This window comes from Pieris napi, chromosome 19 (genome assembly GCF_905475465.1).
Source record: "Pieris napi chromosome 19, ilPieNapi1.2, whole genome shotgun sequence".
Classification (NCBI taxonomy): domain Eukaryota; kingdom Metazoa; phylum Arthropoda; class Insecta; order Lepidoptera; family Pieridae; genus Pieris; species Pieris napi.
Genome location: NC_062252.1, coordinates 11,406,483 through 11,431,211, shown reverse-complemented (window position 1 = coordinate 11,431,211; position 24,729 = coordinate 11,406,483). Strand labels below are relative to the sequence as shown.

Genomic DNA, 24,729 nt, shown 5'->3' with positions numbered 1-24,729 from the left:
CAGAATCGCAGGGCAGGATTGCGGTTTTTTCGAAATAAATAAATATAAATAATGAAAAAGACATAACTTTCTTTAAGAACTTTATTGAATACCAATGGTATTAATGTAAAAAAATAAAACTATCTTACAGCTAGAGTAACAGGTGTAAAACTTTGTTCATATAAAAACAACCAATTTTTATAAATTTAATTAATATCTATATTTATTAGAACCCATTTATAATATTTATTACCTTTGAGTGATTCCTTAAACTGCCGTTCAGACATAACGTATTATAAGTTTGATTTGATCAATTAAAGTTAAAACTCTCTTTAACATGCACAATGTGCCGCATCTCATTTTGCGGAAATTTCAAATAATCTTGTTAGTTTTTTTGTCATAACTTTTTTTAATTCATATTTAATTATGAAAATTGGCATACAAGCAAACAAAAGGGTTTGTTTTGAAACAAAATAAAAATAATAACACAGTTTTCTCGAAAAATCACGTTTCTATCAAATCCGTCGGATTTTTTAAATATTGCCGTAGTATATAGTCAATATAGTATCCGAATATGATAAAAGTGAATTTTGGATTTTTTCAAATCCGACATTGTTCTATGATTACGACAAAATGAAGGTTTAGAACTCATAATTACTCTTAAAGCAGACAGATGGCGCGATATTGAAGTACTTGGGCACGGATTCGGTCAGTCTCTTGAAAGCCGGAGTCAGACCTTCGGGATCCTGCAGTCGGTGAGCGTCGTGGCTGATCCGCACGAAGGGCTGGGATTGCAGGTCGCGCGGAACCTGAATTATTAAAATAATATAATGTCATTAATAAATACAATTGTCAGACTTCTACTCCTACGATACTTCAATATAATTTATCAATAGCAAAAATTATAAAGCCATTTGCAGTTGAATCTCTTCTTGATCAGAGTGGTCGTCGGGTTCTCTGGGCATTTAATAAATATTAAAATCATCCTCATCAGTCCTCGGCCCTAACTAATTAATAACTTTGAAGTGACCCAAGTGGAACCCAGAGTCCCGCCAACCTAAAGAAGGTGAGAGCAGATACTCACGAAGAAAGTCAGGCTGAACACCAAAGGCTCGAAGGAGGGACTGAAAGTGGCCGTGGAGTGCGTCACCAGGTACAGGGGCTGATTGGAGTGGAACGACGAGTGGTTCAGCGGGGACGAAAACGACCAGCCGTTGAGGGTCACGTTGGGGAATGGGACTATTGTTAGCGTGTTGTGGGGCGGACCTGAAAGTTTACAAATGTTTACATTGCAGATAATTATTTTTTAAGTAAGTATATTCTTTTAAATCATCGTAGTATTATGAGTTATGACATAGTTAACAAATGAATCACCAGTCATAATAAATTGCATTCGGCAAACGTCTCCCACGCAGGTCCGGCTCGTCATCCGGAGGGAGTGGTCGAACCTTTTCGGGGGCTCCATGAACAGGAAGAGGCTGTCTTTTCTGGAAATGTTCATTTTTGTTAATTCCATAAACTCACTATCACTCGCAGACACGTAAAGCGTCGTTCAAACATCCAAACCCAAGTTAGTTCAAATTGTCGAATCGCGTGTTAGCACTCACAAATACTCGCCCAACCTCGGCCTGTACAGAGGCAGATTGCAGAAGGGGTGCCTCTCGCAGTCGGCCTTTAGGTCTCTCTCGTTGAGGCCGCTGTTCCTCAAGGCCACCTCGGCCGAGCGGACGTTGTGCACGTCCCACCTGGTGACGAGGACGCCGGACGTCCGCTCCACGACCGACCCGTTCCGGTCGTACGAGACGATCTCCGAGTGCTGCAATTGGTCATTAAGGATTTATTACACGGAGACGTGTCACGTGACATTTAGCGAATGATGAGGAAGTACTTACGAACCACGTGTGCCTCTGAACGGCGACTCCGTCCTCCTGGTAAGGGCTGAAGGGGACGAACATGATGACCACGCAGACCAGCGACGTCGCCCCCGCCACGTACCACAGACGCCGGCGGGAGAACAGGAGTTCGATGCCCGACTGAAAACATGAGTTCGTTACGAAATTGTTTATTTTAGACACTAGACGAAGAAAAATAAGTGCGCGAGTACAAAGTACACATCAGAAGTGAAATTTCTTTAGCAATCTAATTTTGAGGTCTTTTTTATATTTATACAAATCTAAAATTTTAGATTTCTGAGACTTAAAGGGAAAGAAATAGGAAGATATTATGTTAGGAATTTAATGAATTTAACTGTCATTAAAATATTAACAGTGTCGAAAATTAATACAAATTATAAATATAATTTATTTCTTCGATAATAAAAACACGTGGCATTTTAATTTACAATTCGTCATTTGAGATTTCAATAAATAATTTTGTAAAAATATAAAATATTCATATTTCATAAATTATCTTATAGAAATTATATTTTTAAGGCAATTCGCCCATCTCACCCTCTCTCAATCGGTCTCAATCGCTCTCTCCCTTTTCTTCGACAATAACGCTGCACATCTTCGTGACTTTTAAAAAAAAAATTACCCTCATGCGCCGAAAGAAGTTTCACTTCAAAAATTTACTTGTCATAATTTTCTCTTAGTCAGTAATTTGCAATTTCAATAGTAAACATTGATTCAGTGAATTTTTTAACTTCGCCGAAAAGAATATACAACCGGTACCTGATGCTTACCACACAAACGGCAGTGAGCACGCACAGCAAGCAACTGGCGGCTGCGATGACGTAGTCGGGTTGGCCGTTCGGCAGCCGTCCCATTATCGGCACCAGCAAGGCCGACAACCGAACCGCCAGAGGTAACACGAACAACAAAGCGGGCGTCGAGAGCGACACTTCTATTAGTAAGTGTTGCCAGCCTAGAAAATCCAAATTCTATAAATAACGCGAACAATGTCAAATTTAAAAAAGGTATATAGGAGAGCCACGTTGAGCTAGGACCTTCCTTTATTAATTACAATAATTAACTACGAAAACTCACCCGAAAGTCGAAAATATCTCAACAGAGTGAGAAGAATGATACTGGCACAAGTCGAGAACAAAAGCGGGACGGTCAGCAGATATCTCACGGAGGCCGTGTCGGGCGTCACCAGCAGCACCACCAGCGCCCCCAGCACCAGCAGCCTGGTGGCAGCGGAGGCTTGGCTCGCGCGGATGCTGCGGTTCAAGCCCGTCTACAAATAAAGATTCAATTTAAGAGATAAAGGCAAAAAAGGACGGGTGATGGGAGAGCAAGACGGAGATACCTTCTTAGTTCTCCACGAGTCGAACAGGTGAGCCGCGGCGGTCGCGGCTATGATGTACGGAATCCAGTACACGGCTACTATTATCCAAGGTTGAGAGAGGTATCTGAGGGTATTAGAACACAAATATTCACTTTGGAAGTGGACAAAAACCATTAAAGATAAGAAATACAAATAAATAAATCTGTGGACCTCATCTGAGTCGTGGTGGCGACCATGAGCACCGTGCAGAGGGCGACCACGCCCAGCCCGCAAACGGTGCACAGTATTCGGCCGGCCAACGCCCAGAGCAGCTCTTGTATCGTCGACATGCCTGTGAGCATTGTTTTGGATTTCCGTTTTTAAAAACATTTTCTCAAAATAAATTCAACTTAACTCAAAATAACTTTATTCATATAGGTAAACAAATACACTTGTGAACGTCAGAATAGAAGTCAAGGGCGTAGAGCGGGCAAGAAGAACTGGCAAGGAACTCTCCGCCACTCTATCTCAATTAAAATACTCGGTCGCGTTTCAGTTCAAACTTTAGCAAAAATAGAAATACTTTCAATAGTGAGTAACTGCTCGAGGTTTTGACAAAAAATTTAGATTCCTATCTGTTTCATGATATTTGTCAATCTTATAAGCAAGTAGGTGAACAGTCTCTTGTGCCTGACGCACAATTCCTTCCTCCTTTCTCCCAACGTTTCCTTCACCGTTCGAACGAATGTTAAATGCACACATAAAAAAAAATTCCATCGGTGCACAACTGGAGACTGAACTTACGGCCTCAGGGAAGAGAGTCGCACGCTAAAACCACTGGGTCAATACTGATTTCGAGGTTTAGAGAAATGTATCCGTTTTCGATTCAGTCGAGGACCGGGAAGACAATCGTTAGAGGAAGGAAACTCACGAAATCCGACGAGCCAGATGTAGTACAGTATAGAGAGAGCCGCGAACAGACACACGAACGTGTCTACGACGTACGCGGCGTTGTCCGAGTACGTCACTAGTATCACGTTCATGTAGTCGAAGTACACCGCGCTCGAGGGAGGTTTCTGAAATTAAAGATTTTTTTTTCAAGAGTGTTATATCGTTAGAAGTCATATGAAAATATTATTTAGGTTAAATTACATATTTCCTCAATATTCTCACAATTTTGAAGCGTTTTTAGCAAACTGCGTCTCATGAGAGGCTCTAGAGGAGGTTGTCACGAGGCTAAAACATTTCACAATTTTCAGAAAACCCGTTTTCTGACATTATCGGGACCCAGTGCCGGATTAGCCACATAGCAAGAGTAGCAAATGCTACGGGCCCCGCGAACTTAGGGGCCCCCGCGCTCCAACGGATGTCTGACCGTAATAAAAAAATTATTAATTTAGATAGTAGCGTAAAATATCCTTACCTTTAATACCTTTAATCCATACCTTTAACGCGAAGCGCTTAGTCTACGCTTCACTTCTACGTGTTTATCTTTTTAACGTTAATTTTCAAATTTTATACATAAAGGGTTTTTCAACAAGAACTTTGTTTTCTAAAACAAAATAAAACAAAGAATTTAGAGGAAAATGAATAAAATTTTTATTGTATTACAAAGAGAAAAGTTTGGCAATTATGAATGAAAAATGATATCTGGCAAATGTCCACCACGACCACGCTGACAGATGTTGATTCTTTCATCAAAATTTTTAGTCACTTTTTGGCAAAATGGAGGGTCTATTTCGTTAATGACATCACGGATTTTGAGTTTTAAGGCTGCAATCGATTCGATTGGCTCCGTATAGACTCTGTCTTTAACATAGCCCCACAAAAAATAATCCAGTGGTGTTAAATCACACGATCTGGCTGGCCACTTAACAGCTGAATTTCGCGAAATTATGCGCTCGGGAAATTTGGTTTGCAATAAATTGATCGTTTCATTGGCTGTGTGACATGTGGCACCGTCCTGTTGAAACCACATTTCAGTGATATCCATGTCATCAATAATAGGCCAAAATTTAGTGGTTAACATCTCGCGATACCGTGATCCATTGACTGTTACCGCATTTCCAGCCTCATCTTCGAAAAAAAACGGCCCAATCACGCCTCCAGACCACATAGTGCACCACACAGTAACACGTTGAGTATGCAAAGCCTTCTCAATAATTGCTTTAGGATTTTCAGAAGCCCAAATGCGACAATTTTGCTTGTTGACGTACCCTGACAAATGAAAATGGGCTTCGTCTGAAAAAATGATTTTTTCAGAAAAACCAGCAGGTTGGATAACCCCAATTGTTGAGAACGTCGTGAAATTGACAAATTTTGATCTTCTTCAACACTGTGGCTCACGGCGGCGATGTTTTCTGTTGAACGACCCGGTCGAACACGTGTTGGTGTTGGCACATTTTGTACCGAGCCTGTCGACTCAAATTTCGCGACCAAATTCTTAACAGCGGTCTCAGAAGGACGATTATGCTGGCCGAAAATATCACGAATTTTACGAAATGTAACTTTAACAGAACCACCATTTTTATAGTGGATTTGAATTATTTTAATGCGATTTTCGAGCGAAATTGAATTCATTGTAATAATTGCCAAAGCACCTGCTACGAATACCGCCAAAAACTAAATGTCAAAACTATCACGTTCTCGGTGTTGCCACAATTGAAAAACAAACTTCTTGTTGAAATACCCTTTATTTAGACTAGCATGTTATTTGTACCCTTCAGATTTTAATTTTTATATAGGAACACATTTCTTTTGCGAGTTTACGTAGCCGAGATTGTACTTTTCTAATCGATTTTAATATAATATCGATTATAAGTAGTTCGAGGACACAGGCGAACTATTTAAATCCTAAAGCCTAACCAAGGGCCCCTAGGCAGAATTTGCTGCAGGCCCCGCGCTGGCTTTATCCGGCACTGTCGGGACCCCATCGGTGAAAGAACATTCTAGAATGACCGTGATTTGTGCGATTACGTGCTTTTCTACCCGATCCGAGCCGGACAATAATAATTATATTCACCATTTGCTTGAACGCGTCGTCGTCGGACAAGCGGATGATCAGCTCCAGCAGCATGTCTCCGGCGCACTGGACCACGCCCGGCTTCACGTGCTCGATGCGGTCGTTCCGCGTGTGGTACACGTGGCCCCATTTCACGAACGCTATGTCCAATCCTGAAAAGGTATATAACAAATCAATAATACTCTAATTCTCATTAAATATATTATGATAATCTTTCGGAAACGACATCTAGGCAAACTGACCTTGGACGTTCCCGAAGTCTCGCCATATTCTGAAATCCGTGTCGGAAGGAATGACGCCGGTCGAGAACAGGAATTGTCCGACGCTCTGTCCGGTGGGCCGATTCGTGTGTCCGTACGCGGACAGCATACGCGGGTCGGTGGCCTAAAGATATCGCGAAACATCACAAGAATTCCTTTGGAGAAAAGTTTATAACGAGCGAATACAAAAGCTTATACTTCTATAAATCCCGACGTCATTAAAATTCAGTTCTAGAAATAAGATTTTTTCTTGTAAAATTGTCTCAATCTAAGCAATAATTCTTGGCACAAAAAAGAGAAAGAGAAAAAACAAATGCTAACCTGAAACACTTGGGCTTTCCCGTTCATTCCAGCCGAATCCAAATTGATGACATTCGTGACCCCTTTGAACCAAGGATGAGAAATGAAGCCATGGCTCCCCTGAAAATATTATTAATAAATTTTAATGAGCGAGCTGCAAAAGCCATTTCAACTTGACAGCTAAAAACTTCCTTCCGATTCGAATGTCTTAACTTCATAAAGAAAGATTATCCAAACTCTTAACTAGAGATGAAGTCTGTGATTCAAGAAACCTCTTGGCCTCAGATTCCTGTATCTCTTTCGTGATCATTTGTTTGTTCTATTAGAATGTTTGGGTCTAAGGCAAATTTTCTCAAGATGTTTTCTTTCACCGTACGAGCGAGTGTCAAATACCAATAGATTTTTTTTAAATAAATTAACTTTATTTCACTAGATAATGCATTATAACAAAACTGTCAATGCATTCAATATCTTTTTTCTATTGTTAGTGTCGTTTTTTCTACAAACGTAGAATCAAATTTTTGAAAAGATTTTTATCTTGTTACGCCAAAGAAGTATAACTTCTAACGCGTGTACATAAGTACACACACATGCTTTTTTGAAGTGAAACTTCTTTATCGGGGTTGGAAAAAAATTTAGTGTAACATTTTTTCGTTACGCGTCACGTTTTTCGGTTACGCGCCATGTTCCTTTTTGAAGTCAAACTTTATCGGCGTTGGAAAAAAAATTACCGTCACATTATTTATTATTTAATATTTATTATTTATTATTTAATATTTATTATTTATTATTCGACACTTAATATTTTAATGACAATCAAATTCAATTCATATCATATCTTCCTTTTTCCGTCCCTCTAAGTATCGGAAATCTAAACTTTTAGATTTGTATAAATATGAACAACACTTCAAGATTAGTTTGCCACTGAAGTTTCACTTCTGGCATGTGTACTAAGTACACACACACTTTTTTTTTATAATAGAATGCACGGTAAGAGATTCCACTATTCGATTCAGCCAACGAATGTTTAGTAATTTTTCACCTGCAGAGGATTTTCTTCGGCTCCATTAAATAGAAACACAATATTGTGTTTGAATTTCTTCTTTCGTCTCGACAATCGCACTAACACCTCCACCATCGCCGCGCAAAATATACCATTATCGGACGCTCCTGCAAACATTATTTCGAAGCCTTATTTTATTTATAGGGTACAATTAAGAAAATAAACAACAAAAGGAATCGATCGAGGGCTGAAAGAAATGATGATGAGAAAAAATTGAACTTTATAGTATGAAAAATATCTCACCTATCGCATACGGGACAGAATCGTAGTGACAGTTGACCAATAGTGACTCTCGTGTACTCCCGTCGGGATTGAACCCACTGTCTCCCTCCAATACTGCCACTATGTTCGACAGGTTCTGGTACACATTGGCGTGTGGAATTTTAAATTCAATCCAGAAGTCACCTGAAAAAGCAAACTCGGTTGATGTTATTTACGATTTTTCAAGGGTATTGTAGTTAATAAGCCGACGACTTACCGGAGACGAATTGCCAATCCGTCCTAACGGGTAGGCTGGCTTTGCTCGCGACATCGTCCAACAATTTTTTCAAATCTTGCGCCTTTTCCAAGTGGTACTCGGTACCGGCCACCCGTGGCTGATCCCCCAGAATTATATTTAAATACCTCCGTGCCGATTCCTCGCTGAACGTGTTTGTGTTCTGAAAAATACAAAACATTTTACTAGAAAGTACACCTGTTAATCTTCTAGAACAAGTTATACATTAGCTTAGAAGTTCTCACTGTACCTCCTGCAGCCGTATTAAGTAATGATTGATTATGAATAAAGCTCAGCTCAGCAAAGAAAACGGATTCTAGTAACGGAGGAGTCGGTATAAATTGGACATTTCAACTTTGCAAATTGTAGTTCATTATTTTATTTTATAAAACACAATTTCAACAAGAATATAATATGAGGAATATAATTATTGGATGATATACGGAGAAAACTACTTACATTGGCCGCTATATCTCTGTCTCTTATTACTGCGGGCATGGCATCTTCTGCAAGTTGAGCGCAGTATCCCAGTAGCAAGTAGAAACCCAGTAGCAGTAGTATATAGGGGCTCGGTACCTAAACACCAAAATGTAACCAAGTTTTATATTATAATAGGGAGCGAATTCTACTACTTCACTTAGGTACCTTCTTTTTGAAAAGAATATGATATTTTACCACTAGGCTTAAAACCTAAACCCTAATTAAACCAATTTTTCGCTAAGAGCAATGATGTCGCGGCAACCGGCATCGAATATTGATTCCAGGCTTTTATCAAAAGTAAAGCAACTAAGCAAGGTCAGTCAAAGGATATCGAATATTTACATTTATTAAAAATAACACTTGTTCATGCAAAACACACATACACAAGGCAACTTAAATATAAGGAATGAAGGATGTTAATAACGAAGAGAGAATAAACAAAAGCAAACTTAACCCCTTCGAAAAGAAACCTTCTGTTCATACACATAATCAGATTTAATTTAAACTTTCACTTTTACAACACATAATTATCCTTACAGGTCCATTCACCAAAAAGCTACTTACAGATTTCACCGGCTCGTATAAATGCGTGCCTTTTTTCGCCAAAACATCTATCGCCTAGAACATTAAAGTATAAAACCTGTAAAAATAATTAGTGACAATCTTTGCCAAGCAAAACCAGATATTATTGTTTTATAATGACATCTTAAGCTGTTTCTAAATTGGTATTGCATACTTTAACCATAATCACAAACATAAAAAGAGGAAATTTAGTGTATTTTTAATGAACAAACTTAAAAACTACTAACCCAAATTCAAAATCTAAAAAAAATTCTAAAGTTACTTTATCAGTGTCTGTGAGTGTAAGTTACTATATTTTATTTGTATAAACTTAAAAAAATTGTACTCGATACTCCTAAAGTAATATCCTATAATTGAAAAAGCTATTACACCAAATAATTCAAATTAATAGATTAAAATTATAGTAAAATCAAATCTTAATTAAATTTGTGCTTCTATTCAGCAAAATGTACTTAATTATTGTGTGTATGTATGTAAGTGAATAAAATTAAAAAAAAGCCTTTATAAATTAAAAGAGCAAGCAACATAAGAATTGTCTATAATAACAATTAATTACAGCTAGTTAAACCAGTTACCAAATTGTTAATTTATGAAAAGCACAACAGGACTGATTAGTCAACACAAATGTGTAAAGCCTGGAACTAAAGTTAACTGATATCATAAAAAAAAATTTTTTTGCTTAAAAACATCACAATTAATGCAGGTTCAGAAATTAACCCGCTGCCATGGCTTCTCTTGCTTAGCCTCATCATAGTCCATTGAAGGGACGCCAGCGTATGGCTGCTTAGCCGTCTGCAAAAAAACCAATCTAAATCTTTTTATCTTAAATCAACTCTTTGAAATGTCACTTTTTAAATACTTTTTCCAATACAAATATTGTACATATTTTATTAAATTAAAGTAAACAACAAACCTATTACAAATTTTAATATATCTACCAAAAAATTGTATAAAGTGTTAGTAATAAAAAGGAAATATGTATTATTTTACAAAAAAACTTACAATGGTATCTTCAATGTCCATTTTAACACAATAAACTAAATAATCTTGACTCAAATGCTATCAGATAAGTTAATCTTAAAATATACTTGAAATAAGACATTTATAACTGGCCTGAAGATAAAAAAATGTGTTGTTTCTTTTTAGTATGATACAATTAATATGAATATTATTAAAATGGTCCTTTTAGTAAAAATTTAAAGTAATCTACATATCTGGGGTTTTATTAATAAATAAATAACTAACCTTGACATACAATAACTAAAATACATTATTAAAAGGAGTCCTTTAGGCAAGGTTCCGAAGATACTGGCAGCGTTCCCCCTTTGAATAGCTAGACTAATTCTTTGTCCGAGGTAGCTGCCAGATCTTCGGTCTCCTGTGATGTCAACTATCTGGGCTTATAGAGTGTAGGAAAACATTGTAAGGAAACCAGCATGGTTTAAGTACAAAAATTTTACTGCATGTGTCAGGGACAGAAGGCTGATTACCTACTTTCCTATATGATAAATAAAGCATAAAATACAAGTAGGTTATAATTTTAAAATTCTTACTCTTAAGAATTTAATGTTCTGCGTGATATTCCTTTGTACACATTTAAAAACGTTATATATTTTTCTATGACAGTTTAGCTTGTATAATAATTTAGAAAAATATTTTTACTCTTCTCCAATCAATTTTATATCGAGCATTGAATTGTCTAATAAATCTGCATAGTAAATAGTTTAATAACAATATTAGAAAGACCCTGGGATATATAATATTTATTTTGGAATTTAATAATAGGTGGTGGGAAAAGGGAATACACATAGTTTAATAAAACATTAAGGAGTTATTTTCTCGAAACTTGATAAGTAATCAAAAAAAGACTTACCAGCGATGTCCTAATGCTTTTCAAATTGCCTCGTTCGATAGACATGGTTGGTTTTATATTTATTGTTATTACACTATCAAGTATCACCACACAACTACATCACATTTTTAAAAATTAGATTTTTTTTAAAAGAATGTTTTATTTATCTAAAAATAATATATATAGAAATTGGAGTTTGAAGCAGTGTTACCAGAATATTTTTTTCTCGAATCGCCTCGCCGGAGCGCTCGTGTAGCCCCGAGATAGCCCCATCATGGCGCACAGGTAGTTAAGGCGGGAAAGTTTAAATAAATTTATATATCACACATTAGTAGTGACGCCACTGGTACTCGGATTTGAAATAAATCGGATAAAATAATATCGCCGGTCGGTAAGGGACATAGCCCCATTGGCGCTAAATGCCCTATCTGGCAACACTGGTTTGAAGTTCTGTTCGAACTTCGGGAGTTTTTTTTTCACAGAGTAACTCTGTGTTAAACAAAACATTAATGAATTACTAATCACTATCACTATAGATTATGTTATTGCTTTTAAATTAATTTATATAAATTATATAATTTTTTTCAGTGGATGATCCATATAAATTATGTCCACAGAAAAAAATATAACTAAAGGGTTAAAGCTATGGTTTCCTAAAAACCTACGGTGCCGTTATCTAACGGTCGTAATGTAGCGTTGGGTGAAGTCACCCATACGTTGTCTATAAATAACATCGGAGTAGGTTTCCAAGAGAACGTTGAGTGTCACCGTAACGTCAAAATTCATATAGCGGTGCTGTCATTTGTATGACGGCCATCATAGCGGTGATAAACAGTAGTTCAACGTTTATCGCGTGTAGCGGTGCGCATATTTAATTAATACAATGAGTGGATACGTGACTTGGACGAGCGAAAATGATGAACAATTAATTGATTTTGTTAAAAATCATGAAGCTTTATACAATATTAAATCCAAAGACTACAGACAAGCTCAGATGAAGCAAAATTTGTGGAACGAAATTGGAATAACACTTCAAAAATCAGGTGTGTATAGTACTAAAATTCAGTTACAGGACGCTACACCCGCGTGTTGTCTTCGTCAAACATACAACATAACAAAAACTGTTTTGCGCGGGAAAAAAATGAGAAGACTATTACTGTAGTCTTCTCGGTTCTAAAAAACTATTTTTTTTTTATTTATCGGATATAATAACTATTTGTGATGTCGGAAAAACAAAGTAAGTGTTCTCATCTTTACAGTGTGAAAATTTCGTTTCTTAGTTATAACTGTAGCCTTCTCGGTCATTACGGCCGTTAGTAACGGCACCGAACTAACGGCACCGCTGTTCTAGGAAACCGTAGCCTAAGACGGTGACAATACATGCGGGTGTAGCGTCCTCTCTAGTGAAAAAATATTTATTATATTAACAAATGTATTATTAAACCATTTTTTTTAAGATTAAATTAAATTTATTCAAAATTATTTCCAATAAAATTTAGAATAGTAACATGTTGGCGTGTACGTGTTGTCACAGATACTATTTCAATACATGTTATCACTCAAATCCAATTTGGAGAGAAAATAATTTATTTTAGACTGGCTGACCCGGCAGACTTTGTACTGCCTCAATCTATTGATTGAATAAAAGACCTATTTGTATAAAATAAACTTAAAACAAACAACAGGAATCCTTTTTTTATTAAAACAAATAAAAAAATGCTCAGTATGAATGAAGTTTTATTATTATTTTCGATGAATTGAATTTAAGAATATTATTTTATCTTGTTCAATACCTGTTACTTGATGCACCATTTTGATATTAAAATGGAACCCACCTTCCCCTGCCAAAAGATTTATTTATTTTCCTTGCATTTTCAATTGTATCAGTATAAAATCAAAGGATATTGTAATGCATCATAAGTCCTGTGTGTTTCAGATACACTTTGTAAATCATTATTTATCATATTTTCAATCATTCAAAATATAACCATGTAGTCAAATCATTATTCCGACAATGAAGCACGGTATCTCTAGATTGTAAATTTTCTCTCAAATGACATGACAACGGCCACTTCTTCAATGGTGGGTGAATTAAACCTCTTTTTGTGTTAACCAGCAGGTGTTTTGTCAGCTCGAATGACAATATTATGGTCAGATGGCATCCAATCCAATGCTGTTTTGTACATGTTTACTAAATTGTTGTTCTGATGAAAAAACATTTGTAATTCTTGGACGATGGTTCTCTTCACTGTTGGATTGTGAACACCACTTATCAACTTCCACATCTGAATTGCCCATAAAATTATTTGAATTTTTTGGGTCCATAATTTGTAAAATTAATGATCTGTATCTGGTGGTGGTAACAGTGCCCCAAGTAAGTGATAAATTTATTGTGGTACCTGTAATTTTTAAAGATTTGTCCAATAATTATTTCCGATATATATTTTTATACAAACTTGAATATTATAAAAAAAATATTATGGTATGATACCTTGAAAGTGGGCATGAAATTGTCCTGTATAATATGTGTAGCAGCAAACAATGATATCTGGAAACAGCTGTTATATTTCTGAATGTTGGCCAAGAACTGCTAAGAATCATTTCCAATCCAAGAAACTAAAGAGCGTGAAGGTTCTGGTGGTGAATTGTGGTAATTTTACTTTGCCTCCAGTAGATTAAACACTGTATTTTAACGCCATTTACAAATTATTGTCATTTCCCCAATTGTTACCGATTTATCGGCACAATAATCTATTGCCAGATTATAGTGGAATGCAGCTCGTTCCACAATCTCAGGAGCACTTCGTTCTTGTTGCATTCTTCATCGTCACTCACCAAAGAACGCAATTATGACATAGCTGTACGACAATTTTGTTGATCAGTCTCTGGTCATCAGTGTGGTTAGCACGTGAAGTAGCTTTTCGCAAATTTGTTTGACTGCGACGACCTAAGTCAGCTCGTCTTAACCGGCATCGTTAATTATAATTAATTAGAGTGAGAAAGAGTTCTCACTTCTCGCGCACTTAGCAGTAGGTAAAGTGTCACTATTCACTATCACTATCACAAAAGTTCAACAAAAAAAGAGCACATAAGTTGAAATGTCACTATTGGCTATCAAAAGGAAAACCGAAGTAAAGAAATTTCTCGCGCACGTATCGGTAATTGTCACATGGACAGATCAAAGATGCACTTTTTAACTGAGGTATCGATTATAAAAGATGAATTGACATATTAGTTGGTTGTCAAATGTCAAATATTACCATTGCGTTCAGAAATTTAATTTGTGGCTATACTTAAGATTTATCAATCTACATAAAAAATATAAAAAAAACTGTAGTTAATCTACCAAATCTCAAATAATAAAGTTTATTTTTACCTCCTAAGAAAGTTAGAAAGATATAAAATTTCTAATTAGTTTTCATTTTAAACTCTTCTTTTAATTTGATGATTCTGAACGACTGGGGACACATCAAAGGAAAAGCAAAATTGTTGTTTTTATTTAATTCCTAGCATTTTCATATATATTCAAACCTTCCCTGAACTTCCACAAATAATGTAAGACCAAAATTAGCCAAATCGGTCCAGCCATTCCCGAGTTTTAGCGAGACTAACGAACAGCAATTTATTTTTATTTATATCTAGAGATATAGAGAAATTAAAATTATTGTACAGTAAAGAAAATATGCAATAATTAATTTAATACATTTTAATATAAGAATAATGAATATATTAATTAATAATACACAACAGATACTTTAAGTAAAAGTAATTACCACAATAAATATATAATATAATAATCACAATTATTAATGTTGCATTGAATAACTATGCTGCCACTCAACAGCCCCTGAACCGTTGAAATAATTTTTGAATATTTCTCGAATTTCAGTGTGATTCATTTTGGCACGTGTACATTATGTTCTCTTGGTAGTGGGAGTGCATCATCAAAATGTTTTTGACCTGGACTTTTGCTCCCCGTAAAACATTATATAATATGCATGCACATGTAATCAATTTGTCTGTAGTGTCTGGGGCAGAAGCAATAGGTAGAAAAAATAGTCTGAAATAATCGCATAAAATTCCGAAAGTATTTTTTCAGTTGGTAGTGGGAGTGCATCATCAAAATGTTTTTGACCTGGACTTTTGCTCCCCGTAAAATATTATATAATATGCATGCACATGTAATCAATTTGTCTGTAGTTTCTGGGGCAGAAGCAATAGGTAGAAAAAATAGTCTGAAATAACCGCATAAAATTCCGAAAGTATTTTTTCAGTTGGTAGTGGGAGTGCATCATCAAAATGTTTTTGACCTGGACTTTTGCTCCCCGTAAAATATTATATAATATGCATGCACATGTAATCAATTTGTCTGTAGTTTCTGGGGCAGAAGCAATAGGTAGAAAAAATAGTCTGAAATAACCGCATAAAATTCCGAAAGTATTTTTTCAGTTGGTAGTGGGAGTGCATCATCAAAATGTTTTTGACCTGGACTTTTGCTCCCCGTAAAACATTATATAATATGCATGCACATGTAATCAATTTGTCTGTAGTTTCTGGGGCAGTAGCAATAGGTAGAAAAAATAGTCTGAAATAACCGCATAAAATTCCGAAAGTATTTTCAGTGGTTCTCCGAGTTCTAGATAGTCGATAATTATATACAGCTTTTGATTGATCATATACAGATTGCTGTCTTGGATAAGGTTTCATCAGGTTTTCGTGCAAGCAAAAGCTTCACCCCCTACAATGACATGGGGTACAACATTATTTGTTCCGGGTATAACTTTTGGTGCTGGTATATTTAATGTATTATTTTTTATCATTTTCCCTATTTGACTCTTTAGGTAAATACAAGCATCTCCCTCTCTACCATAGGAACCAATATCAACAGCAATGAATTTACAATCCGCGTCAACGACTGCTAGCTTCTAGCAAAACGATTGAATAGTACTCTTTATAGTTAAAATATAATAATCCACTACGTTTGGGAGCCTTTATTCTTACATGTTTCCCATCTATCGCTTCAACACAGTTCGCGAAATACCATTTTGAAAAAAATTTACTGCTGTTTTGTCTTAGTCGATTTTCTGTAGGCGACGGTAAAGTCAACTCAAACATCCTTTTAATAATTTCCTCAGCAACTTCTTTTATTATGACACTTATCCAGGAATGACTAACTCGATATTTAAAAGCTAGTGACCGAAAAGATTCTCCTGTGGCCAAATGTCTGAAATAAGAAATCAAATTACAATTTGTGTTTTAGGTTCTGACTGCTGTAAACGATGGGCCTACGTAAGGGATTATTATATTCGGCGTAAAGGTAAACCTGGTTCAGGTGGAGAGGCAGCAAAGAAAAGGTCTGTTCTCCTATCATTCTTAGATAGCCTTCCTTCATCACAAAGACATAATACAATTTCTGACAAAAAACTGGATGCTAAGAAAGACAACATTATGAGAGATAAGAAAAAGATAAAATTAACACACTCTGAAGAACGATTACAGATATTGAAACAAATAACTAAACGAAACTCAACTCCTGCTCAAAATGAATTGGACGAAACTGACCTTTTCTTTAACTCGATAGCAAAAATTGTAAAGAAGCTTCCTCGATATAAACAAGTGCAATTAAGGATGCAAATTTCGTCATTGGTCGGTAATGCTGAATTAGAAAGTATTTTAAACGATTCAAGACAGACAGATTCATCAACAAGCCCAAGTTCAACAATGAGCTTCATACACTTAGAAACGGTGCCATCTCCAGCAACAAGTGGAACGTCAAATTACCAAGGACAAATAGTGGAAATGGACGGGTCGTATGATGAGAGAAAAGAAGTAAAAATAGAAGAGAATCCTAACGGAAACGAAAGAGAGGCAGGCAGAAAAGATGGAAGAACAATAAAAAAAGGGAGCGCGTCCAATGTGGATTCGAAACGCTAGAACTCCACGATTGGAAAAATTCTGCGGAGGCCTTTGATAAATAACTGTTTACCGATAGATAATAATTAGAATTTTTATTTGTTTTAGATATCTGTGTTAAAAGCTTGGTAAGGCTTAGGGAATTTAGCGATTTTTATTTACTTCATTTGTCTTCCTCCTTTAACACATCCTATATAACGAAAACAGCACATTGGTAAAGGTTTCATAGCAATCATACTACTAAGTACTACTAAAACTACTAGCCGATACTGATAAAAACAATAATTGTTATATATTCTGGAAAACGCTTATGTTAATGTTATGAAGTTAGGGCTCACTTCCTGTTCTAAGTATTAATTATAAAATGTACAAAGAACCTAACGTCGTAGTTCGTATGTCCAAATTTTTGTTTACACATTTAGATTATATTCGTGACACTCGCTCTGTCGTAAATTCCACCTTGTAACGGTTACAACGATATACATTGCGCAAATATAGGTTTTTTATTGTTCTAAGTAGGACACAAGATAGAGATGGGGTTTAGTTTGTACAGCTTGCTTCAGGACTCTCTGCGTTAATTATGCCAATGATTACCGAACTGAAAAGGAGAGTGCCTAGGAATACATAACGAAAATAAGAGTAAAGTCTAAAGGTACTTGATGTTTTATTTTATATTATGCTCACAATCTAAATACAGTGTATATTTAACTACAGAATAAATTAAAATCTGGTATTTCTATGAAATATTAGCATAGCACACCACCCGTAGCTTAACAAGTTTATAGTTTTTTAGATCGTACAAAATGATTCAAATATGAAGTACCTACTATAAACATTTACAAAAACCATACTTTACAGATTTAATATAAGTTTTTCGCATGGCAAGAGGATAAAAAACGCAATGCAATAACATATTTAACGATAAAATGAATATTAAAAAATTGTTGATTTTAGAGTAAGTATTTAGATCGCTTTAATAGTCCTTCAATATTATTTACATACAATAAAGTTTTAGTACGTTTTATAAATGTAATTAGGTTCGCTTCACAATATTAATATATTTTAGCTAAATTAATAATTAATATTATATAATACAATCTTTTTACAAATTATTTACACTTAAATTAAAATAAGTAATTTTATAGATACACTTGATTACACTTTATAGCTAGTGGTAAACTTTTAATAACAAATGAAACAATATTTCTATTCTAGCACAATTGTCAACACTTTGAAACGAATAAGATCATTTCATTAATTATGTACACTGGCAAGTCACAGCAGTTGTGAGATACGTCTCAAGGAATTGTTTTAGGTGTTTCGAAAGCTATAGTTAAAATTATTAAACGTTGTATACAATACACGTTGAACAAATACGTACAATAAATTTTTCTTTCACTCTAAATAAAGATTAAGAATAAGAAATGGCGCGTTCCGTTTGACAGTAATTAGCGCGTCTAGTCCAATTATAGACAATTGACAAGATCCGTCATTCCGTTTGACGCAATCAAACGAAACGCATCATTATTTCGTCCTTCGTTTCAGTTTGTCTATGACTTTTTATTAGGGTTTAACAAGGCTAGGTCGACTGAGACGTCTTCAATCAATAATGATATTTATAAATAAAAAACTTACATAATCTAATTCTATCGACTTTTCAGTTTCGAATTAAGATCATTATTTTCATCTTTGATAATATAAAATCACAAAACTAATTTTCACAATTGAAATATTAAGTTAGTTCGAGTCCCGCCCCTGGAGGGGGTTAGGAGAGACGGCACTAGGGGGAGGGGGGCAAACTGTCGTCGCTCTCGAGGTACGTGACGTAGTTGTCTTCGGTAGAGTGCGGGGGCCGCGGTGGGGGGAGGGAGGGCATGTCGTAGCCGTGCATCTGGAGACGGAAAGGCAAGTGTTATATTTGTATGAAGTTTCTTGCTTATTAGCTATTGGTACAATTTATAAGTACATATATGTATAGAGATTTATTCAGATTTTACTTGTATATTTGATTGATATAGAGTTCAATGATATACCTGATTGACGAGATGCTGGAAAGCGGCGCTGTGATGAGGAGCCCTGTCCAAGTCAGCGTGAAGGGCGAAGTCCGAGAGGGCCTTCCAAGGGGGCTGGTAGGCCGTCACCTGCGACCCAACTCTTTTTATATTTATTTGCTCGTCTTTGTGAAAGTGGTCAATTTAAAAGATCACTACAATTTAACAATTATTAAATAAATTTTCGATATTATTATGAATAATAATTTAGCTCTCGGCGTGTATGAACTTGTTTACTCGCAAAGACAGAGAGTAGATTTACCTCGAGCGCCAAGGCTCCGGCCGCAGCGGCGCCCGGCTCGTGCCGCACGGGGGACCCGGCCACCAGAGGCACGCCCATGGACATGTAGCCCAGGCGACGACCTTCCTGCTTGGGTATTAAGCGTCATCAAAATATTGCCACTCAAATATTCATCTTACTGATCAAGCACCATACTGACAATTATTCTAAATTAATGATACTTTAATTTTACTTTGAATACTTAGTGAGCAGTGCAAATTTTTGATATATGAGTATGTTCAAGTATATTTAAATTTTGTAAATTACTTTTTAGCGCTATAACGCTTGGCAATGCTATATTAATTAAAATCAGGCGTTGGACTTATAAATTGAAATCAGCAAACTGACCCTACAAATCAACACAACTATTCTAAAAGAGTAGACTCAACAAGACGCAGCTGTCGAAGCTGCCAATCTTCAATTAAACAGTACTCGAAACTAGATTTGAGATTGATTAATTTCTTTATGGTGATTATAAGTGACACAGCAATGACCAATCAACTCACCTTCTCCTGTTGCATTTGCATCTTGAGCTGGATGGTCTTCTTCTTGTCCTTACACCTCTTGTTCTGGAACCACACCCTGATCACCCTCGGACTGAGTCCTGTCATCTCCACCAGCTGCTCCTTCATCAGTGCGTCAGGTCTAGGGTTGGCTGCGTAGCATGTTCTGGAAGAGTAATTATGTACTAAGTACCGAAGTCTATACCCATTCTAATCAGGGAATCAAGGATGGATTAATATTTTTTTATTCTACTAAAGGTAATTTTTTTGTGATATTTGAAACACAATATTTATAAAATTTGGTACCCTAGAGACGGAAAACGAAGAAGAGGTCGACCACGCAAGAGATGGGAGGACGAACTGAAACTAACAGCAGGCTACAACTGGAGAAGAGTCGCAAAAGATAGAGAACAGTGGAAAGGGTTAGAGGAGGCCTTTGCCAAGAGGCAAACCGAACTCCGAGATATACTGGAGTGAAAATATATTAAAGTTCAGATATATAAAGTGACAGAGTTTTGGAATTTAAAGGCTATATTATTATTATTATATTTATAAAATTTACCGATAAAAAGAATAGATAAAATAAAGAATACATCATTAAAATAACAACTAACTAGGATAAACGTGGTAATGGGCGGGGCACATGGCAAGACGAACGGAGAAGTAAATAAAGAAAGTACCTACTAAACTGGTGCGTTGGTGCCCAAGGTACAATAAACGAAAAAGAGGAAGACAATTTAGAAGGTGGATAGACCAGGTTAAAGAAACAGCAGTAGGTATATGGCAGAGAGGGTCACTGTGCCGAGAGGAGTGGCGGAATTTGGAGGAGGCCTTTGAAGAGGAGGAACACAAATACAATAATGAGATAGAAATATAAATGTGTTTTAGTATAAAGGTATCGGAAATAAAAGGCTGTAATAATTATTATTAAGTAATGCTTCTTTAACCTCCTAGATGATATCAATACGAGATAGTTACTTAATAATCTTTTTGTATAGTTTCAAACATAATTTTGACCTCACCGAAGGGTGTGTAGTTGCTTTTCATTGAGAACCGTTCTAACTCGCGTAGGCTTCCCGTCGGCCGCGCCACCCGCACGCGCTCTGCCGCTCTTGTGCGATCCTGACTCGCTTCCTGAATCTGAAATAATACAAGTTTACCTCCGTTAATTATTATTCAATCTATAATCTTGAAAAAGAAGAAGTATAAATTATACCTTATTAACGATCGAGTAAATTATATATGATATCACACTATTTCGTGCGTAGCAGATATGAGCCGGTAGATAATAAATTTACTTTGACTAAAGTTTATGGTTCGAAATAATTCCAACAGAAAGTATAAACTGTACCTACGCCGGATAGTGGGAAATAATCCCACTTGATTAAATTTTGCTTCGCTATTACGGATAATGGGAAATGATTTCCCACTGCAAAATACCCATTTTCTTCCACTTTATCAAAAAAAGGATATTTTCGGAATCTACAGACCCCATTTACCCAAAAACCACTACTTTAAATTTTTCTGACAAAAAAAAAATCTACTTAAATACGATGAGATACTATGTTTATAATTTGAAAAGCTTCAGAAGTGACCGGCTAAGTACAGAACAGAAGAGCCATGAATAATGAATGCACACTGGTCCTCGGATAGGTGGATTAACTCCAGCCCCACTTCACACCTCGATAATCCTCGCCGGACCCCAATGATTAACTCGTGATTATGTATTCACTTTGATATCCTTGGACATATTTTGTATTAGCTTATTTCATTATTGACAATTGCTTTCCTTACAAACAATTTCATTGTTTTAATTGTACGATACAAAATAAAATGTTTATCTACCATAACGCTTTCCTACGAAAGAAAATTCAACTACCTTACTTATTTGTGACCTATAATAAATGGCTCATAAATTATAACATAACTATGATAATTAATTTGTGAATTAGAGGTTAGATCACAGTGCTCAGAACAATAACATATTGGGAAATAAGCCTCCATCAGATAATGTATGAAAACTATCATTTATGAATTTTCAGTTTTTACAAGTGAGTGGTATTTCGATTTATCCAACGCAGGTTAATGAAAGTTTTTCATTAACTGGCCTTAAGAAGATGCAAAACTAACCGTCTAGTTTTGAACCCCCAGTAAAACGTGAAGGTCGCGAAACTAATTGCGATCGATAAAAAATAACTGATACTTTGACGCGGTACAATTAAACGGAGCGGCCTCTTTGTCGGCGCACTTCAAACATTGATAGCGAACAGTCTGTCACACAAGTTGATACTAGACTTCACCTATTTCGAATAGAAGGATCCAGTTTTAGGTTATTTTTTTAGATTTATTAGATTTTAGATTTTAGATAGAATTAGAACGAAATGTGTTCACAAAAACACCATGTTTTAGTCTGAAAACATTTCGATTATATTATACGAATTATATCTAATATAATGATGGTTATGTAGTCTATCAGTTGGATGGTAGATTCTCCTATAATAAACCAAGCAGAGGTCCAATTCACAAAGTCATTCAGATATTGCATAGTAAGCTAGTTAGGTATTACTGGAAGTTCAACTAACATGGAAAAATTACACAAATAAAAAAAACATTTTCCTAGCTTTGCACGTTACTAATTTACAATAATACTCTATACAGTGAGCGCATTTATCAAATTTCCTTTAAAAAATTCAGTGACTTTGATAAAGCCGCGTCGCCCAGTGTACCCTCAATCACAGTCCGATCGTGCGTCGATTATCATTGTAAACCAGAATCCGTAGTGATAAGCTGATAACGCGATATTACTCGCAACGCTTGTATCACAAATTATTCCTATTTCAGTCCAGCAGACAGCGAGGGGACTGAGTTGAAGGTTGATAAATATTCCAGTTAGATGCAGGTCCAACGGGCTTTTAATTAAATTTCTTTTTCGTTTGGCTGGTGAATAAAGTTAAATTACAAGCATATTGGAGATCTTTGCCCGTTTATTGGCTACTGCCTAACATTCCAGGATGACATGAGAGACGAGACAGTCATGTCTCCCTGACACCTGATCAGTGTTATAAAGCCTTAGTATCTCCCTTAAGGAGTAATTAATTAATACATTCTAAGAGGTGAATCGTTGTGTTCTTAAGCTACTATAATAATAATAATTTATTTATTGCAAGAATATGGTACAAAATGTTAAGGTGGTACAATCGTAAATCGTTCGCATATTCTGCCACACAATGGCGCGCCAATTTGTCTTAAGGAATTTTACATTATTAGTTTATTACTCAAAGTAAATTCTTATATTATCTGTATCGTACATAATATCATACTTTATTAAATTTATATCAATTACAGTGTGTCATGCAAATAATAATTTATTGAATAATACATTTTTTTCCAAATTAATACACTAAGTCGCTTTTTAAAGACTCTAGTCAGAAGATCTTTTAATTCTTTTGGTAATTAATTGTAAACTTTATTTGCCATAGAAACTGGAGCAGAACGATATGTCAAATCAACGTCAATACTAAAAAAGAGAAGTACTGACCGCTCATAGAGCCCAGCTCGGGCGGAAGGTGTGAGTTGTTGTTACTGAGTGTGGTGTTGTTGTTGCTTTCTGCGTTGCTGTTACTGCTGCCGCTTGTGTTTGCACTCTGGAAACAGACACATCTTAATCATCACATATATGTATATACAGCGGTAGCAACGGATTATCTTAAACTCTTATCTTAACGGGATAGACGCTCTCTTCTGTACCAATGTGTACTACCCGACCCCCTATCTCAAGTTAAGTTTTCTTCCCCCTAGACGGAGAACAAGACATAGGTACCTAGTACTTTTTCTCGTATCGCCCCCAGCGTTACTATAGAATTTGTTCCCAGTAGGTATAATGATTTATTTGCTCAATTTGACATGATATACAAAATAATATACCTATTTATAGTGACATAAACACATACGTGCCACACAACTTTTTTAGGAAAACAAATGATCACGAAACAGATACAAAGGTCTGAGGCCAAGACTTTTGATGGGGTTTTGACCCTATCAGTAAAAATCGTCCCTTCAGTTTAATTTTAATTAACTTGGAGATTTTCAGCGTACTCAATTACACGTTGTATATGTTCCACTAATGGCCATAGACCTCCTCTCTTAGGCGAGAGGGAATGGTCTGTAGTCCCCACGCTAGCCCAATGCGTATTGGAGACTTCACATTCATCCATAGAACATAATCTCTTGGGCAGGGACCCTCTTGGGTCGGGGGCCCGTGGCATTTTGCCAGCCCTGCCACCCTATTGTTACGCCACTGGCCAAGACCAAGGGTTCTCACTGATTTACTTAAAGTCCCATGGTTTATAAAGACTCAACTATTTTTTACCCATCAATTATAAAATACAGTCAAAATCTGTTATAACCACATCGACGGGACTACATGATGATGACGTTATTTAGTACCTAATAGAATTCAGCCGGGACCTTTGATTTTGGTCAATATAACCGGTATGTTGTGCTAAACGATATCGTCGTAAACGGTTTTGTCTGTATATGGTATCGATTGTTATATGAGAAATTCAATCAGAGGACTGACCTATGGTATTGGGATAAATATTACCTTTTCTAAAACATCATGGTCTTCTCTACAATACAGGGCGCCTCCTTCTCTCAACGCGAACTCGTCACCTGAAGTCAAATGGTAATATGTTACAAATAGCTCATTTTAATCGCGACAACAAAATAACAATAAATA

At 36.0% G+C, this 24,729-nt stretch overlaps 2 protein-coding genes and 2 long non-coding RNA genes across 12 annotated transcripts in view; 1 reads left to right on the top strand and 3 right to left on the bottom strand.

The window, feature by feature from the left end:
• Positions 1-67: 67 nt before the first annotated feature.
• On the bottom strand, positions 68-12,041 carry LOC125059225 (endoplasmic reticulum metallopeptidase 1-like). 8 transcript variants are annotated; one of them, XM_047663538.1, is made up of 20 exons: positions 11,266-12,041; positions 10,110-10,184; positions 9,375-9,428; positions 8,790-8,906; positions 8,313-8,493; positions 8,078-8,239; positions 7,814-7,941; positions 6,793-6,891; positions 6,454-6,595; positions 6,212-6,363; positions 4,121-4,265; positions 3,421-3,541; positions 3,232-3,334; positions 2,967-3,159; positions 2,663-2,844; positions 1,872-2,012; positions 1,587-1,795; positions 1,354-1,466; positions 1,064-1,245; positions 68-788 (listed from the first exon to the last, which is right to left on the bottom strand). In XM_047663538.1, exons 1-20 carry the CDS (start codon positions 11,308-11,310, stop codon positions 621-623), a joined length of 2,712 nt encoding a protein of 903 aa, XP_047519494.1. In that variant the 5' UTR covers positions 11,311-12,041; the 3' UTR covers positions 68-620. The 8 variants fall into 8 exon arrangements, with proteins under 8 accessions (XP_047519494.1, XP_047519495.1, XP_047519498.1 ...); XM_047663539.1 differs by having other exon boundaries at positions 1,602-1,795; XM_047663542.1 differs by having other exon boundaries at positions 10,085-10,184; positions 11,266-12,040.
• A 69-nt stretch (positions 12,042-12,110) lies between these two features.
• Positions 12,111-17,812, top strand: LOC125059195. Its single transcript, XR_007118613.1, has 2 exons — positions 12,111-12,287; positions 16,505-17,812. It is a non-coding gene; the product is annotated as an uncharacterized LOC125059195 (long non-coding RNA).
• Positions 12,965-14,524, bottom strand: LOC125059194. Its single transcript, XR_007118612.1, has 2 exons — positions 13,736-14,524; positions 12,965-13,643 (listed from the first exon to the last, which is right to left on the bottom strand). It is a non-coding gene; the product is annotated as an uncharacterized LOC125059194 (long non-coding RNA).
• Positions 17,805-24,729, bottom strand: part of LOC125059193 (insulin gene enhancer protein ISL-1) — a 40,752-nt gene continuing 33,827 nt past the window's right edge. Inside the window, exons 4-10 of one of the 2 annotated variants that reach the window (XM_047663494.1) lie at positions 24,595-24,662; positions 23,530-23,635; positions 21,014-21,131; positions 19,995-20,157; positions 19,471-19,578; positions 19,191-19,298; positions 17,805-19,048 (exon numbers count right to left, since the gene is read on the bottom strand). In XM_047663494.1, coding sequence (XP_047519450.1) covers positions 18,938-19,048; positions 19,191-19,298; positions 19,471-19,578; positions 19,995-20,157; positions 21,014-21,131; positions 23,530-23,635; positions 24,595-24,662 — 782 coding nt within the window. In that variant the 3' untranslated portion in view covers positions 17,805-18,937. The remainder of the gene's footprint in view (positions 19,049-19,190; positions 19,299-19,470; positions 19,579-19,994; positions 20,158-21,013; positions 21,132-23,529; positions 23,636-24,594; positions 24,663-24,729) is intronic. The other variant, XM_047663496.1, reaches the window with a different exon arrangement.

What these genes read in the sequence shown, in the direction of transcription:
- LOC125059225 (XM_047663538.1), bottom strand. Translation starts at nt 11,310, where the DNA reads ATGTCTATCGAACGAGGCAATTTGAAAAGCATTAGGACATCGCTG. An exon ending in AAGAGAAGCCATGGCAGCGG is followed by an intron (nt 9,429 to 10,109) that starts GTTAATTTCTGA and finishes TTAATGTTCTAG; the next exon opens with GCGATAGATGTTTTGGCGAA. An exon ending in ACTCGTGGAGAACTAAGAAG is followed by an intron (nt 3,160 to 3,231) that starts GTATCTCCGTCT and finishes CTTTATTTGTAG; the next exon opens with ACGGGCTTGAACCGCAGCAT.